The sequence below is a fragment of the Callithrix jacchus genome, chromosome 15, assembly GCF_049354715.1.
Source record: "Callithrix jacchus isolate 240 chromosome 15, calJac240_pri, whole genome shotgun sequence".
Lineage (NCBI taxonomy): Eukaryota > Metazoa > Chordata > Mammalia > Primates > Cebidae > Callithrix > Callithrix jacchus.
The window spans coordinates 55,146,758-55,164,899 of NC_133516.1; the positions used below are offsets into that span (position 1 = coordinate 55,146,758).

The following is an 18,142-nucleotide window of genomic DNA, read 5'->3' on the forward strand; positions in this document are numbered from 1 at the left end:
AAAAATAGTCCTTCATATTAAAAGTGGGCATTTAAATCAAACAGTGTGGCCGGGCACGGTGGCTCACGCCTGTAATCCCAGCACTTTGGGAGGCCGAGGTGGGTGGATCACGAGGTCAAGAGATCCAGACCATCCTGGTCAACATGGTGAAACCCCGTCTCTCCTAAAAATACAAAAAATTAGCGGGGCACGGTGGCGCATTCCTGTAATCCCAGCTACTCAGGAGGCTGAGGCAGGAGAATTGCCTGAACACAGGAGGCGGAGGTTGCGGTGAGCCAAGATCGCGCCATTGCACTCAGCCTGGGTAACAAGAGCGAAACTCCGTCTCAAAAAAAAAAAAAAAAAAAAATCAAACAGTGTGATATAAATGCAGCTGAAATAAAAGTCTGAGAGATAAACCTGTAAAGCTACCAAATTCAATTATTATAAACTTGGGGTTCTTGCATGGTTAGAGGGGATCTGTGAATGGACTTTGGGGCATGTGAAGTATCCAATTATATGCACTTTTTAATGTATTATTTATTGTAAGTACATTTTCTGCAGAGAGAGTCCATAGTTTCCATCAGATCCTTCAATGGCCCAAGAAGTAAAGTACATGTAGCCGGGTTGGTAGAAAGGCCTATTGGTTATTTCTGTTTACACAGAAGCTAGGGCTTCACATCAGTGAGAACAGAAGCTAGAAATTGTCTCATCACTATTACCCAGGAAAATCTTCAACCCGACCACCAGCTCAGAAATGCACTGTGAGGCACTTGGAGCTCATACTTGTTGAAGGAATGGCAGATTCATGATTCCTTGTAGGTTCACTCTGGAGCATCCCCTGGTGAAGTGCATTTGTTTTTTTTGGTTGAGGGCACAGGATTTAATGCATCTAAGTTAACCATGCACGTGAGGGCTCCTCTCTGGAGTATGGGGTGCTAAGAATTGTGGAACCAGGTGTTTGGTTCTGAGTTCAAATCCCAGTTTGGTTATGAATGAGTTGCACTGGATTTCTTAGCCTCTCTGAGTGCCCTGTTCATTGATAAAGTGATGATTTCTAAGATCTCTTCCAATTTCTTTTAGAATTTAATTGGCTAAATTAGATTTGAGAAACCTCATATTACATTATGTTAGACTAAGTATATCTAGATGATAAAGTGATTTTAAAATAAGTAAAAATCAAAGGATGTAGAATTGGATTTGAATGTATGTTATTATTTCCCTCTATTATTTCATAAGTGCAGGAGCTGACCCACAGATCAAGAGACATGTGGGGAGTCCTGATTAGAAAACCCTGTGCTTGACTGTTGAGGCTAAAGCTGTTCTTATAGTCATGTAGCCCCTCTGGCCTTCAACGAGAACACACAGGAGTGGAAAGCTATTTCCCTATATATACTCATATGCTTATATATGCCTTGCAGAAATTTATAATTCATCTGACTGATGCTATGAAACATTGACTAGGAAGACAGGGTATGAGGTGAGAGGGCTGGGAAAGGGGAGCTTCTCCTGGGAGGTAACGATTGGATTTTGTGGCAAGTTAAACTTGGAGAATACTGGAAAACCAAGGCCCTAATAGTAGACTCTTTGCAAAAAATTTCACCTTGGAGGGCTGATTAGAGTAATGTAGCAGATGTAATTATCTTAACAATGCCTAGTTCTGGAAGAGGTAATGAACAGACATCTTAATAATGGGGAATAAGTATTTTAGTGTTTTATTTTCATTAAGTTGTTTTATTATAAGCATGACTACTAATTAGTCTGAAGATTCTGGTCCCAAAGGAGGGATTGTGGTTCCAGCAGGGTCTGTGGGAGGAATAGATGTCTGAAATGCCTAAAACACCTGGTCATTTCAATCAAAATTCCATTTGGATCAGTGAGTAAACCAGATGTATGGCATCATGGGAAATAAAAATGACACCCTTCCTAATCCTATCTTTATCTTACTTTTTTTCAATATTACAGCTGAAATCGGTGTCAACATTACAATCAGGAAATGATTTGTAACAAATTCATTATTTAGGATCCTGGTGGTTGTAGTAGTCAGCTACCAGATTTGAAGCCCACCCACGTTGGTGACCCCTGTTATTCTATGAAAATATTGCCTGATTTGCAGATGCATCCTAGAAATGGAGAGCTGGACCTAGCCACCCGGAGTTGTTATTACTGACAGGCAGGCAGTAATGGTTGCAATAAACAAAAGAGATTTCATTGCAAACATGACCCTGATTGATAAACTTGCTCATAGCTATTCTTGTTCATAGGATATAGGGCCAGGTTGAAACGTTCTGTAAGGCAGGCAGTCAGAATGCAGGGTTGTGTGGTCAATTTGACCCCATATTCTTCACTCCTAGACCTTGGCTTTACATTCATCATTAGGTCTGATGCTGAATGTGAAGGCAGCAGATGGTCTAAAATACTTAAATCCTTTCAAGGTGGCATGTAATATAACCAAGGAAAAAGAAGCAAACACTGCCAAAGGCTTTTATTTTTTAGGCACCACTGCAAAATGAGGAATCACATAAAAACGTATCAAATAGAAAATAATAATTTATTTTAACTTCATTTTACTTAATGTTTGTAACTAATCATGATTTTGTGAACTTGCTTGTATAAGTCTGTACCTTCAAATCTACAAAGCAAAAGTTTACTACAATGAGCACTTAGAATTCCACAAACCATCTCCATCCACAACTTTCCTGTACATGCAAATTCTTTCGATGGGCTGCAATATTTGCAAACATGCTTTAAACTTCCATAAAGCTGCATGATATTTTGCTTTCTGTTAAAACCTTTACACTCTTGGGAACCTTAACCAGGAAAATGTTTAAATATATATCTCAACTCTAAAACACTGCGGGTTTGGTTATGTGTACTAAATCGTTAACCACCAGGTTGGGTAGTTTTGAGTTGAAACCTTCACCTAAATAATACCTTAACGGTCACGCATATGAAACACATTCAGTAACGTAACATTATAAAATAGGGTTCCATTAAAAATACATACTGGCAGTTGTACTTGTTTTAGGCAGGAAAAAAAGCGTGTTTAACTTTTTTAATATGAATATAGTTTAAACAAATTCTGTGAAAGTATGCTTAATAAAAGATATTTCTGAAATTTAAACACTTTATGTAAAAGGGTACAGGTAGAAAAGTACAATTGCTATTTGAAAAAAGCTCTGTTTGTTAATATTGCCCTCCAAGATAGTAAGGGTGTTTTTTTCTCTCTCTCTCCCCTTAAAATAGACCTATGACACCCAGAGTTGTAGGGTTTGCAAATTTGGACTATAAACATGAAGACCATATTTATCTTATATACAAAAACTTGCCGCATTGAACGAGGCAGGAATTTCTACCCCAGTGGTAGTGGTCTCTTTTATGTACATAATGCAGAAATGAAAATTATACAGTAGTCACTGACAGGAAGGAATTGTATACTCTAGTGCCGTCTGGGGATTTTGTGCCATGGGTTAAGAGTTCTTGAATCGTCATCCAGTTATCGAAGATCTTTTTATTTCTCTTCTTCATCATCTTTTTGTGGCTCAGTTCCAGGATGTTCATCTCCTTCCTGTCGTCGGCTGCTTGCTGCTCCTTGAGACAATCCAACCTGCTCTGCATCATGAATTCGCGCCGCCGCCGCTGCTCCTTGGCCTTCACCAGGTGCTGCTTCCTCTCCTCCTTGCTCCAGTAGCGCCCCATCTTCATCTCGCTCACCGCGTCATCGTCAGTGGTCATGCCGCTGCGCTCCTCGCGGATCTTCAGCGCTCGCTCCCGCAGCAGGCGATCCCGCACCGGCCGCTTGGTTATGTAGCGTGTCCCGTCGCTGCGGATCTTCACCTTCCACTCCATGCGTGGCTCCGATGGGGTGGGGGAGGTCAGGTCCTTGCACATGCTCACCAGGCTCATCTGGCTCTGCGCGTACTCCACGGCCGACTTCTGCTGGATCAGCTGCATGTAGCTCTGGTAGTGCTGGGCGTGCGCCGGGATGTGCGCGTGCTTGTACGGGGAGTGGTGGTAGGAGCGCAGGTAGGCGCTGCCCAGCTTCTGGCTGGGCGTGGGGCTCGGGCTCCGGTCGCTGGCTCTCCGCTCTTTGCTCTCCAGGGGCTGGCTGGGGTCTAACTCCTTCAGGGATGGGCTGTAGCTAAGGGTGCCCACTTCGGGATCTTCCGTGATGGAAAGCAGATTCTTTGGGGCTGGCCCATAGGCTTCCGTGGTCCCCACGGCCCCTTCGCTGCCCGGGCAGCTGATGCCCTCTGCTGCTCTCCTCAAGGAGTTGTCGGGGGAGATCTCCAGGGTGAGTGGGGTGCTGCGGCAGCTCTCGCCCGTGTTGTAGGCGCTCGAACTGTCCTTGTCGGATTTCTCTGGGAGCTCGGTGATGTCCGAGAGCTCGTGCCTGCGCACGTCGATGCTGGTGTTGTAGTTGCGGAAGCCGCTGTTGTGCAGCATCCAGGACTCGCGGTACTGCTCCTTGAGCTGCTGCATCTTGTGGGCTCGCACGATGCTCAGGCACTCCAGCTCGATGCTGCGCAGCTCCTCATTCAGCAGCTCCAGCTCCTTGTCCACATTCTCGGGGTCGCTCTTGCCGGCGTCCAGGGGGCCGCTAGGGTAGTACAGGCCATAGGGGGTGGCACTCTTCACCTGGCACTTGAGCTCCAGGAGCTCGCGGAAGCGCTCGCACTCGTCTACCGGGATCCCCAGGTAGTCAGCGTCCGTGCAGTCAGCCGAGATGAAGGACTCGTTGCTGAAGGGCAGGTCGCCGCTGCCCAAGGTGTCCTGGCTACAGGTGAGCTTCCTCTGCCCCGCCAGCGGGTTGGAGGATGCGGTGGCGTCGTCGCCATTGTTCTCCTGCTCCGAACTCTCGTCATTGCGGGTGCTCTCGTCGGTCCGCCCCACACCACTGTCCTTCTCGTGCTGGTTGGACAAGATGGTGGCTGTATCTGTGGTTCCGCCATCTTCCTCGTGCTTCTTCTGCATAAAACAAGAACAAAGGGTCACAGTGAGGGAGGCCAGCGCAGCAGGTACCTGTGTTTGATCTTCCCCTGCAGTGTTTCGGGACAGGGCGAGTTGTACATTTCTAAGGCCTAGGAGCAGCATCTGATAGTAGGACCAAGTAAAAGGTGTGGGCCTTAGCCACACCTACCCATATCTACCTGGGAAAGTCACTTACTCTTGTTCTTGTCCTCAGTTTTCTCATCTGTAAAATGAGAATGATAATAGACACTTTATCTCAATGGATGATTCTGATAAATGAATCAGTACAAAGGAAGAAGGATGTATAAAGAGCCCGGTTTAGCTTGTACAGAACTCAATAAAGGGCTCATTAAAACTCTCAAAATGTAGTAGCATAGTAGGGAGCTATAGAACTACAAGCAGCTCAGGTTAAACAGAAGGGATTGCTTTACTGTGGAAAACATGCCTTTTTCCAATCTATGGTAATGCCGATGCATATGTTTTCCAAACAAATTATCAGAAGGTCAGCTTTGCTTCAGCAATGTTGCTTACATTTAAAAGCTTGGCTAGGGACAGTACCAGCTTGCATTTCACTGGTCTGGTGCTCAGAGAGAAAAGTATTTAAGGCTGTTTTCTTGCTGTCTTCCAGGTGGATGGGCTTCTGATGGTCTTTAGCACCATAAAGAGGGATGGAGGAAGCATATTTTCCTCCTGCTCAGCAGGGCGGAGTGTCAGGGATTGGTGTGTGGGTGTTACCTGCTGAAGCACACTAGCTGTGAACTGCATGGCTTGGTGGTGCTGCTCCTCCAGCATGTCCATGTGCAGGTCATCCAGAAAGTCATTTCTGTCATCGTCCATCCAGCCCTCATCCAGCTGCAGGCAAGAGCAGCCAACACATGCCTTAGAAGTTTCCTTCATATTCATGTTCATTTATGGTTTTTTAAAAAATGACATTACCTTGGGGAAAAATATTTCTAGAGCTTCCTCCAAGAGTCATCAAAATGCAATCTGCCCAGTGATTTGCCGTTAGTGAGGAAACTACCCCACCCTCACATTAAAGAGACCTCCAACCCTACACTACATCTGAGGAAGTCTTTAATATCCATGATTTTATTTTTCAGGGTGAAACTCTTTCATCCATCTCAGCTACTTTCAGTGCAGTAATACAACTATGTAGAAGGCTCAGGTAGATCTAGCTGTTCGCCCTGCTTGCTGGACCAGATAGGAGTTTAACAGGTCCCATAGAGAAACCATTTTTAGTGTGGAAAGAGTTCTGATACAGCAACTAGCTCTTTGGCTTGGGCAAGGATAGCCCCCGCCCCCCCACTTTTTTTTTTTGAGACAGAGTCTCGCTTTTTCTCCCAGGCTGGAGTACAGTGGCCTGACCTCGGCTCACTGCAACCTCTGCCTCCTGGGTTCAAGCGATTCTCCTGCCTCAGCCTCCTGAGTAGCTGGGATTACAGGCATGCACCATCATGCCCAGCTAATTTTTGCATTTTTAGTATAGAGATGGGGTTTTACCATGTTGGCCAGGCTGACCTCAAGTGATCTGCTGTCTTGGGCCTCCCAAAGTGCTGGGATTACAGGCGTGAGCCACAGAGGCTGGCTGGACATCACTTTTAAAAGGCCTTTATCTGCCTTGCCCAAAAAAGAGTGAATCATTAAGAAGTTGGCACTATAGCTCATGGGCTGAATCTAGCCTATTTTTGTTAAAAAAAAAAAAAAAAGAAAGTTTAATCAAAACACAGCCATGCCCATTCGTTGACATACTGTCTATGGCTGCTTTTGCACTAGAGTGGCAGAGTCTGGCAGTCATGACAGAGATGGTATGGTCCCCCAAGTCAAACATTTACTATCTGGCCCTTTAAAAGTCAGTGACTATGTGTGAGATCGTTGCTGAAGTTCCCTTTGAGCTCATGAGGCTCCCATCTGTGGAGAATCAGATGCCTCGTATGCTACTGTCCCTAGGTGGCTTTTTCAATTGGGTTCCATACTCATATGGTTTGGCTGTGTTCCCACCCAAATCTCACCTTGAATTGTAGCTCCCATAATTCCCATGTGTTATGTGAGGGACCTCATGGGAGATAACTGAAAAATGGGGGCAGTTTCCCCCATACTGTTCTCATGGTTGTGATTAAGTCTCATGAGATCTGATAGTTTTATAAAGGGCAACCCCTTTCGCTTGGCTCTCAATCTCTTCCCTGCTACCATATAAGACAGGCCTTCTGCCTTCCACCATGATTTTGAGGCCTCCCCAGCCATGTGGAACTGTGAGTCCATTAAACCTCTTTTTCTATATAAATTACCCAGTCTTGAGTATGTCTTTATCAGCAGCATGAAAACCCACTTATACATGTACCTACAGAGATCTACTAGGACTGCCTAGATGTGTTGATGGAGCCATTCTAAGTGGATAAACAGTGCTACCTGGGGGAGTTCATGATTCCTTCTGTGGAAGGAGTTATTACAACAGTGGTTTCTGAATCAGATTACTTGGGTCTGAACCCCTCCCTGCTCCATCACCCTCCTCTGGGCCTTTCTGGGTAACTTTTGAACCTCTAGAAACTTCATATCCTGGGAAGGCTCTCCTGTGTGTAAAGCGCTCCATGGAAGGCCTAGCACTTACTCGGTGGTCATATCAGGTTTATTATTTATCACTTAATATTTTGTTTTTGAAAGAGAAATTTTTAATTCCCCATACTCTGCTATTGTAAATGGAACCCCCACAGATCAAGGCTGGTACATTTGTCAGCCCTTGGGAAGTCAAACGTCTTGACGGTCATGATTCCCGCTGTGTTTTCTATTTCATTCTGTTTCTTTTCCCCTCCCTATGGTCCCTGCATTAACGAAATTGGTGGGCCTGCAGTATAGATGCCAGGGTGGGTATCTAACCAACCTTAAATAGCTAGATCATAAAGTCGATTCTAAGTCACAGCAAGTGTGATTACCCTTTCAGGGTACAAAGCACCTTCAAGTTCATAGCCAATACTCAGGTGCTCTTTGGCAGGCCTGGGAACCTGAGCTTTTGATTTTAGAAATACAGACCCAGTTTTATCTTTTAGGAAGCCAATTTACCTGGAGTTCAGGTCTTGCAATCAGCAATGAAAAGTTTTTATTTTCTTCACTGGTTAGAAGAGCCACAGCCTCTTCACGATTCTGCACCTCTATTCCATTAATCTTAAAAAATAAATAAATAAAGGGAATGGGGAGATAAATAGCATGATTAGATGGTGTAAAAATCATTCTACTTTATTTCAGACCTGCATTTGTCACCCACTCACAGCTGGAACATAAACCTTCCCTGTAGCTGGGAAAGAATACTGATTTTGGGAAGGAAAGGTCTTGCTCAGACCAATGGTCTATGAGGGAGGCTCCATGAACGTAGTTCATGAGGTGACTGTGATGGGGGAGTGTGAACAGAAGGGGCTGGACCTCCACAAGACAGCACTGAGAAAAAATCATAATGTTGTACAGAGGGAACATGGAAGCAATTAGACATCATATTCAGGCAGGAGTGTATGTCGACTTTTTTGGATAATATAGAAGAAAAAGCACCAATGGGTATGATGTGAACATTATGGAAACTGAGGTTAAGAAAAGGGAAGGGAATTATACATAGTGTTTTGTGCCCCCAGTTTGACACTTTAACTTCTTTAGGCCAGGCAGAGGGTCAAGTGGGGGTGACACTCTCACTATCACACTTGATAACCCACTTGCATGTCCTGGTCACTTTGAGCTTTGCTGGTTTGGCGGTCTTAGTCCTGGTGGGACGCTGCCTCCAGGGAACACAGCAATGGTTTCACTGAATTGGAAGTGGAGCCTTCCTCATGCCTCCTTACACCAGTGAGCCAACAAGCAGTAAAAGGGATGACTCTGTTGGTTGAAGTGATTGCCCTCAATTACCAAGGGGAAATGGACCTGCTGTGACACAGTGGAGGCAGGGAGGATTGTGTCTGGAACCCAGGGTATTCCTTGGAGTATCTCTGAGAACTTCCATTCTCAATAGCAAAGGTTAATAGAAAACTCCAGCAACAACAAGAAGGCAGCAATGCTGAGGACCCTGAAGACCTTGATCCTTCAGGTGTGAAGGTTTGGGTCACTTTCCTAGGGTAAGTGATCCTGAGCAGCACAGGTTCTGGCAGAAGACGAGAGAAACCCAGAGCGGGCAATGGGAGAAGGAAATAAAAATGACTCATAGTGAGATATGAAATGAGAAAAACAGTGACTTAGGAATGAGAGGATACAGATCAGAAAACATAGAAAGCTAAGCCTTGCGGAGACAGTGAAGCCAAGAATCTCAATTCGGAGAGATTAAAGAAGATTGTAGCCAAAAAGAGATATGAATGGTCTCATTTGGACTAGATGGAACAACAGGGCTTGAGGTCAAGTAATTACCCTTAGAAGCATTTCCAGTATTAGATGTTGAATCAGAAAATATAAGACTTTTCAATCGATTCTGCTAAATTTGCCAAAAATGTTCCCATTTTATGGACGAGACCCTGAAACACTTGGTCCAAAGTTAATCTTTCAGAGAAATCTAAAATGAGAATTATTTTAGTTCACAAGTTGTAAACTGTTGGTCTGATTTGTTTTGATCCAAACAGAAGGAAAGAAAATGAGGTGAACTGGCTTAAATTCTGCAAGGCTGTCTTTTGAGAGAACGTGCCCCATCTAGTTTGTCTCAGTCCTTACCACTCCCTATTGCGTCTTAGGACTCAGAGTTAGCCTCACAATTAGCTTAACTTGTCTGGCCTCACTACACATCTGCGTTTGTGATCCCTGTTCTTTAACCTCTCCTGCATTTTCAACCTTAGACCTATCATTAGAACCAGTTTGTTCTTCAGGCACATTATGAGGTCACCGTTTGGAGGTGGACTTACCTGGATAATGCGGTCTCCTTCTCGGATGCGCCCATCCTTGGCTGCAATGCTGTTAGGGTCAATCTGAAACACACATGGACCATCTCAGCACAAACCCAGACATGCATGAAAATAAGCAAGAGCAATTTCCAAAGCCATCTCTAACACACAGTCATGCTCATCCCTGTGTGTGTTTTACACAGAAATAAACAAGACTTAGTGTCTTGTAAGGAGAGGCAAATATGAGCTGATCTGCTTCTAAGCCCTTTGTAGGGCCAGTTCTTGCATCCCTGCATAGCAACCCTGTTACACAGCAGAGGGTGCAGGCTCTGCCAATCTGAGGGGGCTGAGGGGACACAGCTGACCTTTTTTATATGCATGATTATTAAAATCAAATCAATCATAACCCTTCATTATGTTAACTAGCAACCATACCTTATTTTATACAAAATACTTGTATTAAAATTTGGAAAATAACTTTAAAAATATAATTGAGACAAGGGGGACTGGTAAGGGGAAGGATGCCCCCAGATGCAGAAAGGCTGGGCTAACAGCTTAAGCTTGATGGATAACATACAGCCAACCAAAAAGATAATTATTAAGTCTAGTAGTTCATCCTGTAGCGACATTTTATTTCCTGACAAAATTGGGTTTCTGTGCTTGCAAGGATGGGTGTGTACAGTAAAGTTTCCATACTAAAATCAGTTGCTTTGTATTATCTTCTTAAGGAAAATCAACACAGTGTGCATCTATGTAGTTTGATAAGTACATAAAAATCACATTTAACTTAAATGAACTCAACTATATATACTTCACCAGGAGAAAAAAAAAAGTGAGAGAGAGAGACTTGAAAAAGTGTAAGTGATTCTATCCACCATTCCACTCCATGAACATGAGTTGGGAAATGTGAATCTGCCATTCCCTCAGGGCTAAACACACAAAATCATGTAAATGGCTCCATTTTATGGCTGATTTGCAGGCTTCTCAAGGGTAATTTTGCTCTAAGTACTGACATTAGGACTTAACCTCCGTGGAAAGATGCAACGCCATGGAGTGTGATGAGGGGGACAGAATAATTTGTCTGTGTCTTTCCCAAGAGTTCTTGATGAGGTAGGTTAGGGTTGGTGAACATAGGGAAAAAAACCCTTTTGGTGTTGATATGATAGTTACAAGAACAAAATCAGCCTTTGTACCTCACTGATATAAATCCCAATGTCATCTTCGTCATCCGTCCGGTAGCACACAGTGAGGCCCAGCTTGTCCTGGCTGTTCATTCTGTAGAGGTCCACTTCCTAGGCAAAGAAAGGCATTCCCAGTGAGACTCCAGCAGGCAATGCGAGTGAGGGGATGTCAAATGCTTTGAAAATATTTTCTTTAAATGATGAACTGGATTTCTTTGCATTCAGCTGTGTAGGGCCGCTTAACTTACTAAACAAAAAGTGATTATGGACACAGGATCAATGCCTAGGGCATTTCTGACCTTTCAGTCAATATAAAGTCATTTTGAAAATAGTTATTTCATTGATCCCCCAAAGAAAAATTACCCATATTTCACTCAGCATCAAGACTTCTGGGGCAGCGCTTTTCAAAAGCACTTTTTCAATGTCTGCCACAGACAAGAATATTTCCATACCCCAAACCACCCAGCCATTTCAGTACAAATGTTTCCAATGTGTTTGGTTAGATGATTTCACATTGCATTCCCTTAATATTCAGTCATAGAACTTGCAAACAGATTACACATAAACAGATCCAAGAAAGGAGGGTAACGTGATAGTGTGCAATTAATGTTCTCCACAACAGCTGTGATATTTACTGTCAAGAAATTAGTTTCAGCCACTATTACTGCAAATTAAGTAAGATAAAAGCAAAGTGAGCCCAAATGCGGGACACATGCTATTGTATCTGCCAATTGGTGTATGCTTCAGAATGAATTCAGAACTTTGGAAATTGTTGGACATCCTGGGTCTCTCAGTATAACCAGGCTAAGTCACTTCTCACCCACTTTGCCAATGACTTGTGCAACTTTTTGTAGGACTAAGCTGTAGGCCTAGTTGAAGGGCCATGTGGTAAGTTCTCTGGCAGGTCGTTTGGTCTAATTTTTAGTGTTATCTGCTATCAAGCAGGAGAATGGAGGGGCTCTGATACGGGGTCTTCACGCCACTTTTATCTGGGGACTATTTCCAAGTGGCCTCTCTTGAGGGTCTTCTTGGAGGGGAGGGAGGATGCAAATATCTATGTGGAGAAGCTCAAAGCAGTTAAATGGCAGATACTTCTTGAACTCTCCCCGATATGAAAGGCAGGGTGCCTGGCACCATTAACACTTCCCACGTGGAGGAACTGCAGGTGCAAAGGCCGTGGGCCAGCATGGCCAGAGCCCTGTGTACAAGAAGAGAGAAGTGGGCTGAGGGTGGCCAGGTGGCACAGCTAGACCAGGCAGGGCATGTAGGCCAGCATGAGCCACTAAGATTTTATTTCAGCATCATGGGAACCCATGAAAAGGTTTTAAGTGACGACTGCCATGACCTTAATGACTTTCAGTAGTCTCTCTTGGTGATATATGGGGTATTATAATGTGGTGGGGAAGAGTTGGAACTATGAACACAGATGTTCAGATCCCAACTCTCCCTCTTTCTAGCAGCTTGATCATGAGCTGCTTCTTATATCTAAGGCTCTGTATCCTCACTAGTATCTGTCACCTTGCCTCCCAGAGTCACCTATATGAGGCACACAGAGCTCTTAGCACATTGACTGGCCTGCAGAAAGTCCACAGACACTGGTGGTATAATCGTTACACGCAGGTATGGTTACTTGCCTGAAGTCACAAGAAGTTGTTTGTGGCAGAGTGGGTATATTTCAGTGACCCTCTTAAAAAGATTATTTTTTGAACACTGATATGTGAATTAATTCAATAGCTTCCTAATTATAGCTCTAGCAATATGGTAAATTCTCATTAAATGAAACCCCATTAATTTCTGATAATGGAGTTAGTGTATATCTCAAGAATGAAGAAATTTCCAACTAAGCATGGGTTTAAGGGTCATATTTAACCATGAGAACAAGCCTAAATACTTATGAATAACTAATCTGCATACCACAAATACACTAGTCATACATCATCCTCTTATGTTTCATACACATCCCCCTGTCTCTCTTAGTGCTTCATTTGAGAATGCAGAAGAGGGACCACTTTTTCAGTTTTGACGTTTCCTCAAGGTTAGTGTGAATCAACCAAATATCATGACTGTCTAGGTCTAACTGCACAGATGCAGTTCATATGCTGCCACTTAGCCCAGTGCGATCCCTGCAGGAGCCACATCTTGCTGGAACAGGTCCACGTGCAACCCAAGCAGAGAGAGCAGTGGGAAGATTGTAGGAAGAAAAATGAGACAGATGAGAAATGTTGATAATTCAAGTTGCAGCTTTTTCTGAATGGCTGGCCGCCAAGGTGATTATCTCTCAAGGAAGTACCAAAGATACTATAGTTCGACTGGACTTTATTCTACTGCTGCTACTCAAAACATGCTTCCTGGTCATGATGAGGTGAACACAGAAGTTAAGGGAAGTGTTCAGAAACCTCTATAGTAGCTGAACACTGTCACCATAACCAAGAGCATTATTAATAGACTTGTCTTACTGTACAAGGTATAGACCAGTTCAGGTGTTGGTGAACGTGCCCTGCAGATGGGGCGAGTTACAACAGTCACACATAGTAGGAATACTTATTGGTCAGAGACAGACAGAAAAGTAAATAAACCAGCCAACCTGGTCCTTGCGGCTTTTCAGCACAATCTGACAATCACAACTCTGTAATACATTTCTAGATCTGAGTGTTCCATTTCAGAGGCATAAGGTATGAGGAGAATTCAAGTAGGAAAAAGGCCCCTAAAGAATGTGATAGTGATGCTCTGTTCTGTAAACGACTAGATTTATTTGGTTTCCTACCAAACATGTAGGTGGTCTGATACCACGAGGCTTTAGAATATGATTTTGATCAAACCTAACCTGAAATGCATTTCTGTTCTACCTTTTGTTAGTATTTTGATTGACGGAGATTTGGAGGACTATTATACTACAGAGTTGTTGACATTAGCTCATATGGCTAATCATGATTACTTTTTCTGTTTTCTTTCTGAATCTGTCAATTCCTCTAACGAATCTATGACTTTTTTTAGTCAGAGAGAAAACTTTCTTAGAACAACATTTCAGGCTAGAACAGAAGGTATTAAAAACACTTATTGCTTTAAGATATTTTCATCTGAATCAAGAACCACTTACGCTTCCTTCTGTATACGCTTTTTTATATGCTGCCGCTAACTTCATGTATGTTTAGTAAATTAAACAGAATTCATGGAGAATAGATTGTTGACATTTTTGCATGGGAGAGAAGAGGGTCCCAAAAGTAGTTCTGTTCCAGTTAGTGTTCCTTTTAGAACACATACTCCCTCAAAATAGCAGAATGGTGTAAAGCCCAACACTGCATTTAGCCTTTGACTCCCATCACAAATCCTCTCAGGACAAAGCATCATGGGGACAGCCATGTTCTCAGTTTCATCTTTAAAACAGATAAAAGAATGGCAGTGTTCTATTTCAAGGGCAGCACTCTGGGAGCAGTTTTCTATCTGAGACGTGGTCTATGTTATCAAAGGATGAGTGATATTGGAAGAACAAATGCTGGTGAAGCACATTTCCAATAATAACAAAGCAAAGGGTATTCTGGAGCTTATTCTAGGTATTTACTTGACATTGATGTGAGATAGGATGGTGTGGGCTATAATATTTCCTTGCCTTATCTGGCCCTTCTTAAGAACTCTAAACAAAAGCCAGAAAAGCTTCATTTAGAAGGCACAGGATACGACTTAGCCTCGGTCATTTAATTTCTAAGGGATGGTTCAACATCACAGAGAATAATCTGGCCGCTGACAGTTAAGCACAGAGTGATCCATAATGGGTTTTCGGAAGCTCTTGAAAAACAACAGTGTAAGAGCTGATATTGTCTCTGGATCTGTATGGATTTATGGTTTACCTTGTTTTCTTATAAAGAAGATTACTGTAAGGCAATAGTAGCTGAATAATGAATTGTGCAATGAAAGCAGTATCTAGACCTGTAATGCTGTGCACAGTAGGTGCTCAATGAAATTGAATGAATAAGCTTGAGAGTCTAAGGCAGGATGATCCAAATGAAAAACCAATTTGGCTCTGTCTTTAATGAGTGAGGTTGCCTTGAGCAAGTCATTGAACTTTTACAAAACTCAGCCATTCTGTAGTTTTAAAACAAGACACAGTATTTTTGGGCTCAGTGGAAAGTAAAATTCCTCAAACTTACTGGGTGGTTTGTAAATTCTCAACATTTCTTTGTGACTCTGATCTAGTCTTACACAATTGAGCATATTGCTGAAAGCACAGAGGTTATCAATAGATAATCTGTGATGGAGATAAGATTTCAAAGCAGACTATTAATCAAACTGGTATGAATAATGTAGTAGCTTTTCTGGATTACAGCTACCCATTACTGGCATCTTGTTGCCTCCTGGTCTAGATGGACTGTTGATAAAAACAAACAGCTAAGCCTAACATTTCAGATGAAATTGAAACGATATTCCAATTAAGATTATTAAGGGGGCCATTCCACCTTGTTGATTCAAACTCTTTCAGCATAAGCTACTTTAATCAAATGGGATCTCAAAGACCCATTTCAATGGTTTGTCCACCCCAGGAAGACTGGCCACTGAAGCATAACTCTTCAACTTTTTGGTCCAGGTTGCCATGCACATTTAAGTTATCTCAACAGTTTCTTTTTTTTTTTGAGACAGAGTCTAGCTCTGTCACCCAGGCTGGAGTGCAGTAGCACAATCTTGGCTCACTGCAACCTCCGTCTCCTGAGTTCAAGCAATTCTCCTGCCTCAGCCTCCCTAGTAGCTGGGATTACAGGTGCCTGCCACCACACCCAGGTAATTTTTTTGTGTATTTTTAGTAGAGATGGGGTTTTACCATGTTGGCCAGGCTGGTCTTGAACTCCTGACCTTGTGATCCACCCACCTTGTGCTCCCAAAGTGCTGGGATTACAAGTGTGAGCCACCACACCCAGTCAACAGTTTCTGTATCTAGTCATGGTGCTATGTGGGATACAGAAATATCTCTAAAGACTGCATTTTCGGAATTAGGATCCAAGATGACTGATTACTAGCAGCTCAGGATTGTAGCTCCCAGTGGAAGCACAGAGAACGAGAGGACGCCACACTTTCAGACAAATTTTTGTTGCTCACAGAGATTCCCAGTGGAGGAGCCCCATGGGTCGCTGGCATGGTGGTTTTGCCGGTGCTCCAGTGCAGTGGTTCTTGGTGCAGAGTAAACGGGACTGGGTCCCCTTTTGGTCGACGTTTGGAGCTCCGGGAAGGCAGAGTCACCTATTTAGCTGATTGAAAAAGGGACTCAAGAAGGAAGCCAGACCAGAGATTCCCGGGCAGAAAAGCACCATGAATCTTAACGCTGCTGTTTTAGCCGGTGCAGTGGGTTGCTTAGATTCCGGCGCTGGGAATCAACAAGTTGGACGTCCACTCAGAGGCCTAATCTGAAAGTTGGTAATTACAAAGACGACAGGTAGATAAATTTACAATGATGGGAAGAAACCAGCCTAAAAAGGCTGAGAATACCCAAAATCAGAATGCCTCTCCCTCCACAGGGATCATAGTTCCTCATCAACAAGGGAACAAGGCCTGATGGAGAACGAATGTGTTCCATTAACAGAATTAGGCTTCAGAAGGTGGATAATTTCTGTGAGATAAAAGAACATGTTCTAGCCCAATGTAAAAAAACTAAGAACCTTGAAAAAAAGTTTGACGAAATCCTAACAAGCATAGACAATCTAGAGAGGAATATAAATGAATTAATGGAACTGAAGAATACAATGCGAGAACTCCGCGAAGTATGCACAGGTTTTAACAGTTGAATTGATCAAGCAGAAGAAAACATCAGAGGTTGAAGACCAACTTAATGAAATGAAATGAGAAGACAAGATTAGAGAAAAAAGAGTAAAAAGGAATGAGCAGTCTCCAAGAAATATGGCACTATGTGAAAAGACCTAATTTACATTTGAAAGGTGTACCTGAATGTCATGAAGAGAATGACTCCAAGCTGGAAAATATTCTTCAGGATATTATTCAGGAAAACTTTCCTAACCTAGTAAGGCAGGACAATACTCAACTCCAGGTAATACAGAGAACATCACAAAGATATTCCTCAAGTAGAGCAACCCCAAGACACATAATCGTTAGATTCACCAGGGTTGAAACAAAGGAGAAAATTTTAAGGACAGCTAGAGAGAAAGGTCAGGTTACCCATAAAGGGAAGCCTATCAGACTCACAGCAGATCTTTCAGCAGAAACCCTACAAACTAGAAGACAGTGGGGGTCAATATTCAATATCCTCAAAGAAAAGAATTTTCAACCCAGAATCTCATATCCAGCCAAATTAGGCTTCATAAATGAAGGAAAAATAAAATTTTTCACAAACAAGCAAGCACTCAGAGATTTCATTAACACCTGGCCTGCTTTACAAGAGCTTCTGAAAGAAGCACTACACAGAAAGGAACAACCAGTATCAGTCATCCCAAAAACTTACCAAAAGGTAAACAGTATCTCCATAATGAAGAATCTATATCAACTAATGGGCAAAATAGCCAGCTAGCATCAAATGACAATATTAAACTCACAAATATCAGTATCAATCCTAAATTTAAATGGATTAAATGCCCCATTCAAAGACACAAACAGGCAAATTGAATAAAAAGTCAAAACCCATCCGTAGGCTGTATCCAGATCCATCTCATAAGCAAGGATACACAAAGACTCAAAACAAAGGGTTGGTGGAAGACTTACCAATCAAATGGAGAGCAAAAAAAAAAAAAAAAAAAAAAAAAAAAAACAAGCAGTTGTAACTTTCGTATCTGACATAATAGACTTTAATAGTAACAAAGACTTTGGGAGGCTGAAGCAGGTGGATCACGAGGTGAAGAGATCGAGACCATCCTGGTCAACATGGTGAAACCCCGTCTCTACTAAAAATACAAAAAAATTAGCTGGGCACGGTGGCGCGTGCCTGTAATCCCAGCTACTCAGGAGGCTGAGGCAGAAGAATTGCCTGAACCCAGGAGGCGGAGGTTGCGGTGAGCCGAGATTGCGCCATTGCACTCCAGCCTGGGTAAAAAGAGCAAAACTCCATCTCAAAAAAAAAAAAAGTAACAAAGACTAAAAGAAACAAAGAAGGACATTACATAATGGTAAAAGGATCAATGCAACAACAGGAGTCAATGATCATAAATATATATGCATCCATTATAGGAGCACCCAGATACG

The 18,142-nt window shown here is 42.9% G+C and overlaps 1 protein-coding gene and 1 long non-coding RNA gene across 6 annotated transcripts in view; one reads left to right on the forward strand and one right to left on the reverse strand.

Moving 5' to 3' along the window:
- Nucleotides 1-18,142, forward strand: part of LOC118148019 (uncharacterized) — a 172,722-nt gene that overhangs the window by 113,525 nt on the left and 41,055 nt on the right. The gene's annotated exons all lie outside the window — the stretch shown is intronic.
- Nucleotides 2,512-18,142, reverse strand: part of PDZRN3 (PDZ domain containing ring finger 3) — a 237,006-nt gene continuing 221,375 nt past the window's right edge. For all 4 annotated transcript variants that reach the window (XM_035276112.3, XM_017965029.4, XM_078351489.1 and 1 more), the window contains 5 exons: nucleotides 10,982-11,080; nucleotides 9,810-9,872; nucleotides 8,005-8,106; nucleotides 5,686-5,802; nucleotides 2,512-4,947 (listed from right to left, as the gene is read on the reverse strand). In XM_035276112.3, coding sequence (XP_035132003.1) covers nucleotides 3,382-4,947; nucleotides 5,686-5,802; nucleotides 8,005-8,106; nucleotides 9,810-9,872; nucleotides 10,982-11,080 — 1,947 coding nt within the window. In that variant the 3' untranslated portion in view covers nucleotides 2,512-3,381. The remainder of the gene's footprint in view (nucleotides 4,948-5,685; nucleotides 5,803-8,004; nucleotides 8,107-9,809; nucleotides 9,873-10,981; nucleotides 11,081-18,142) is intronic.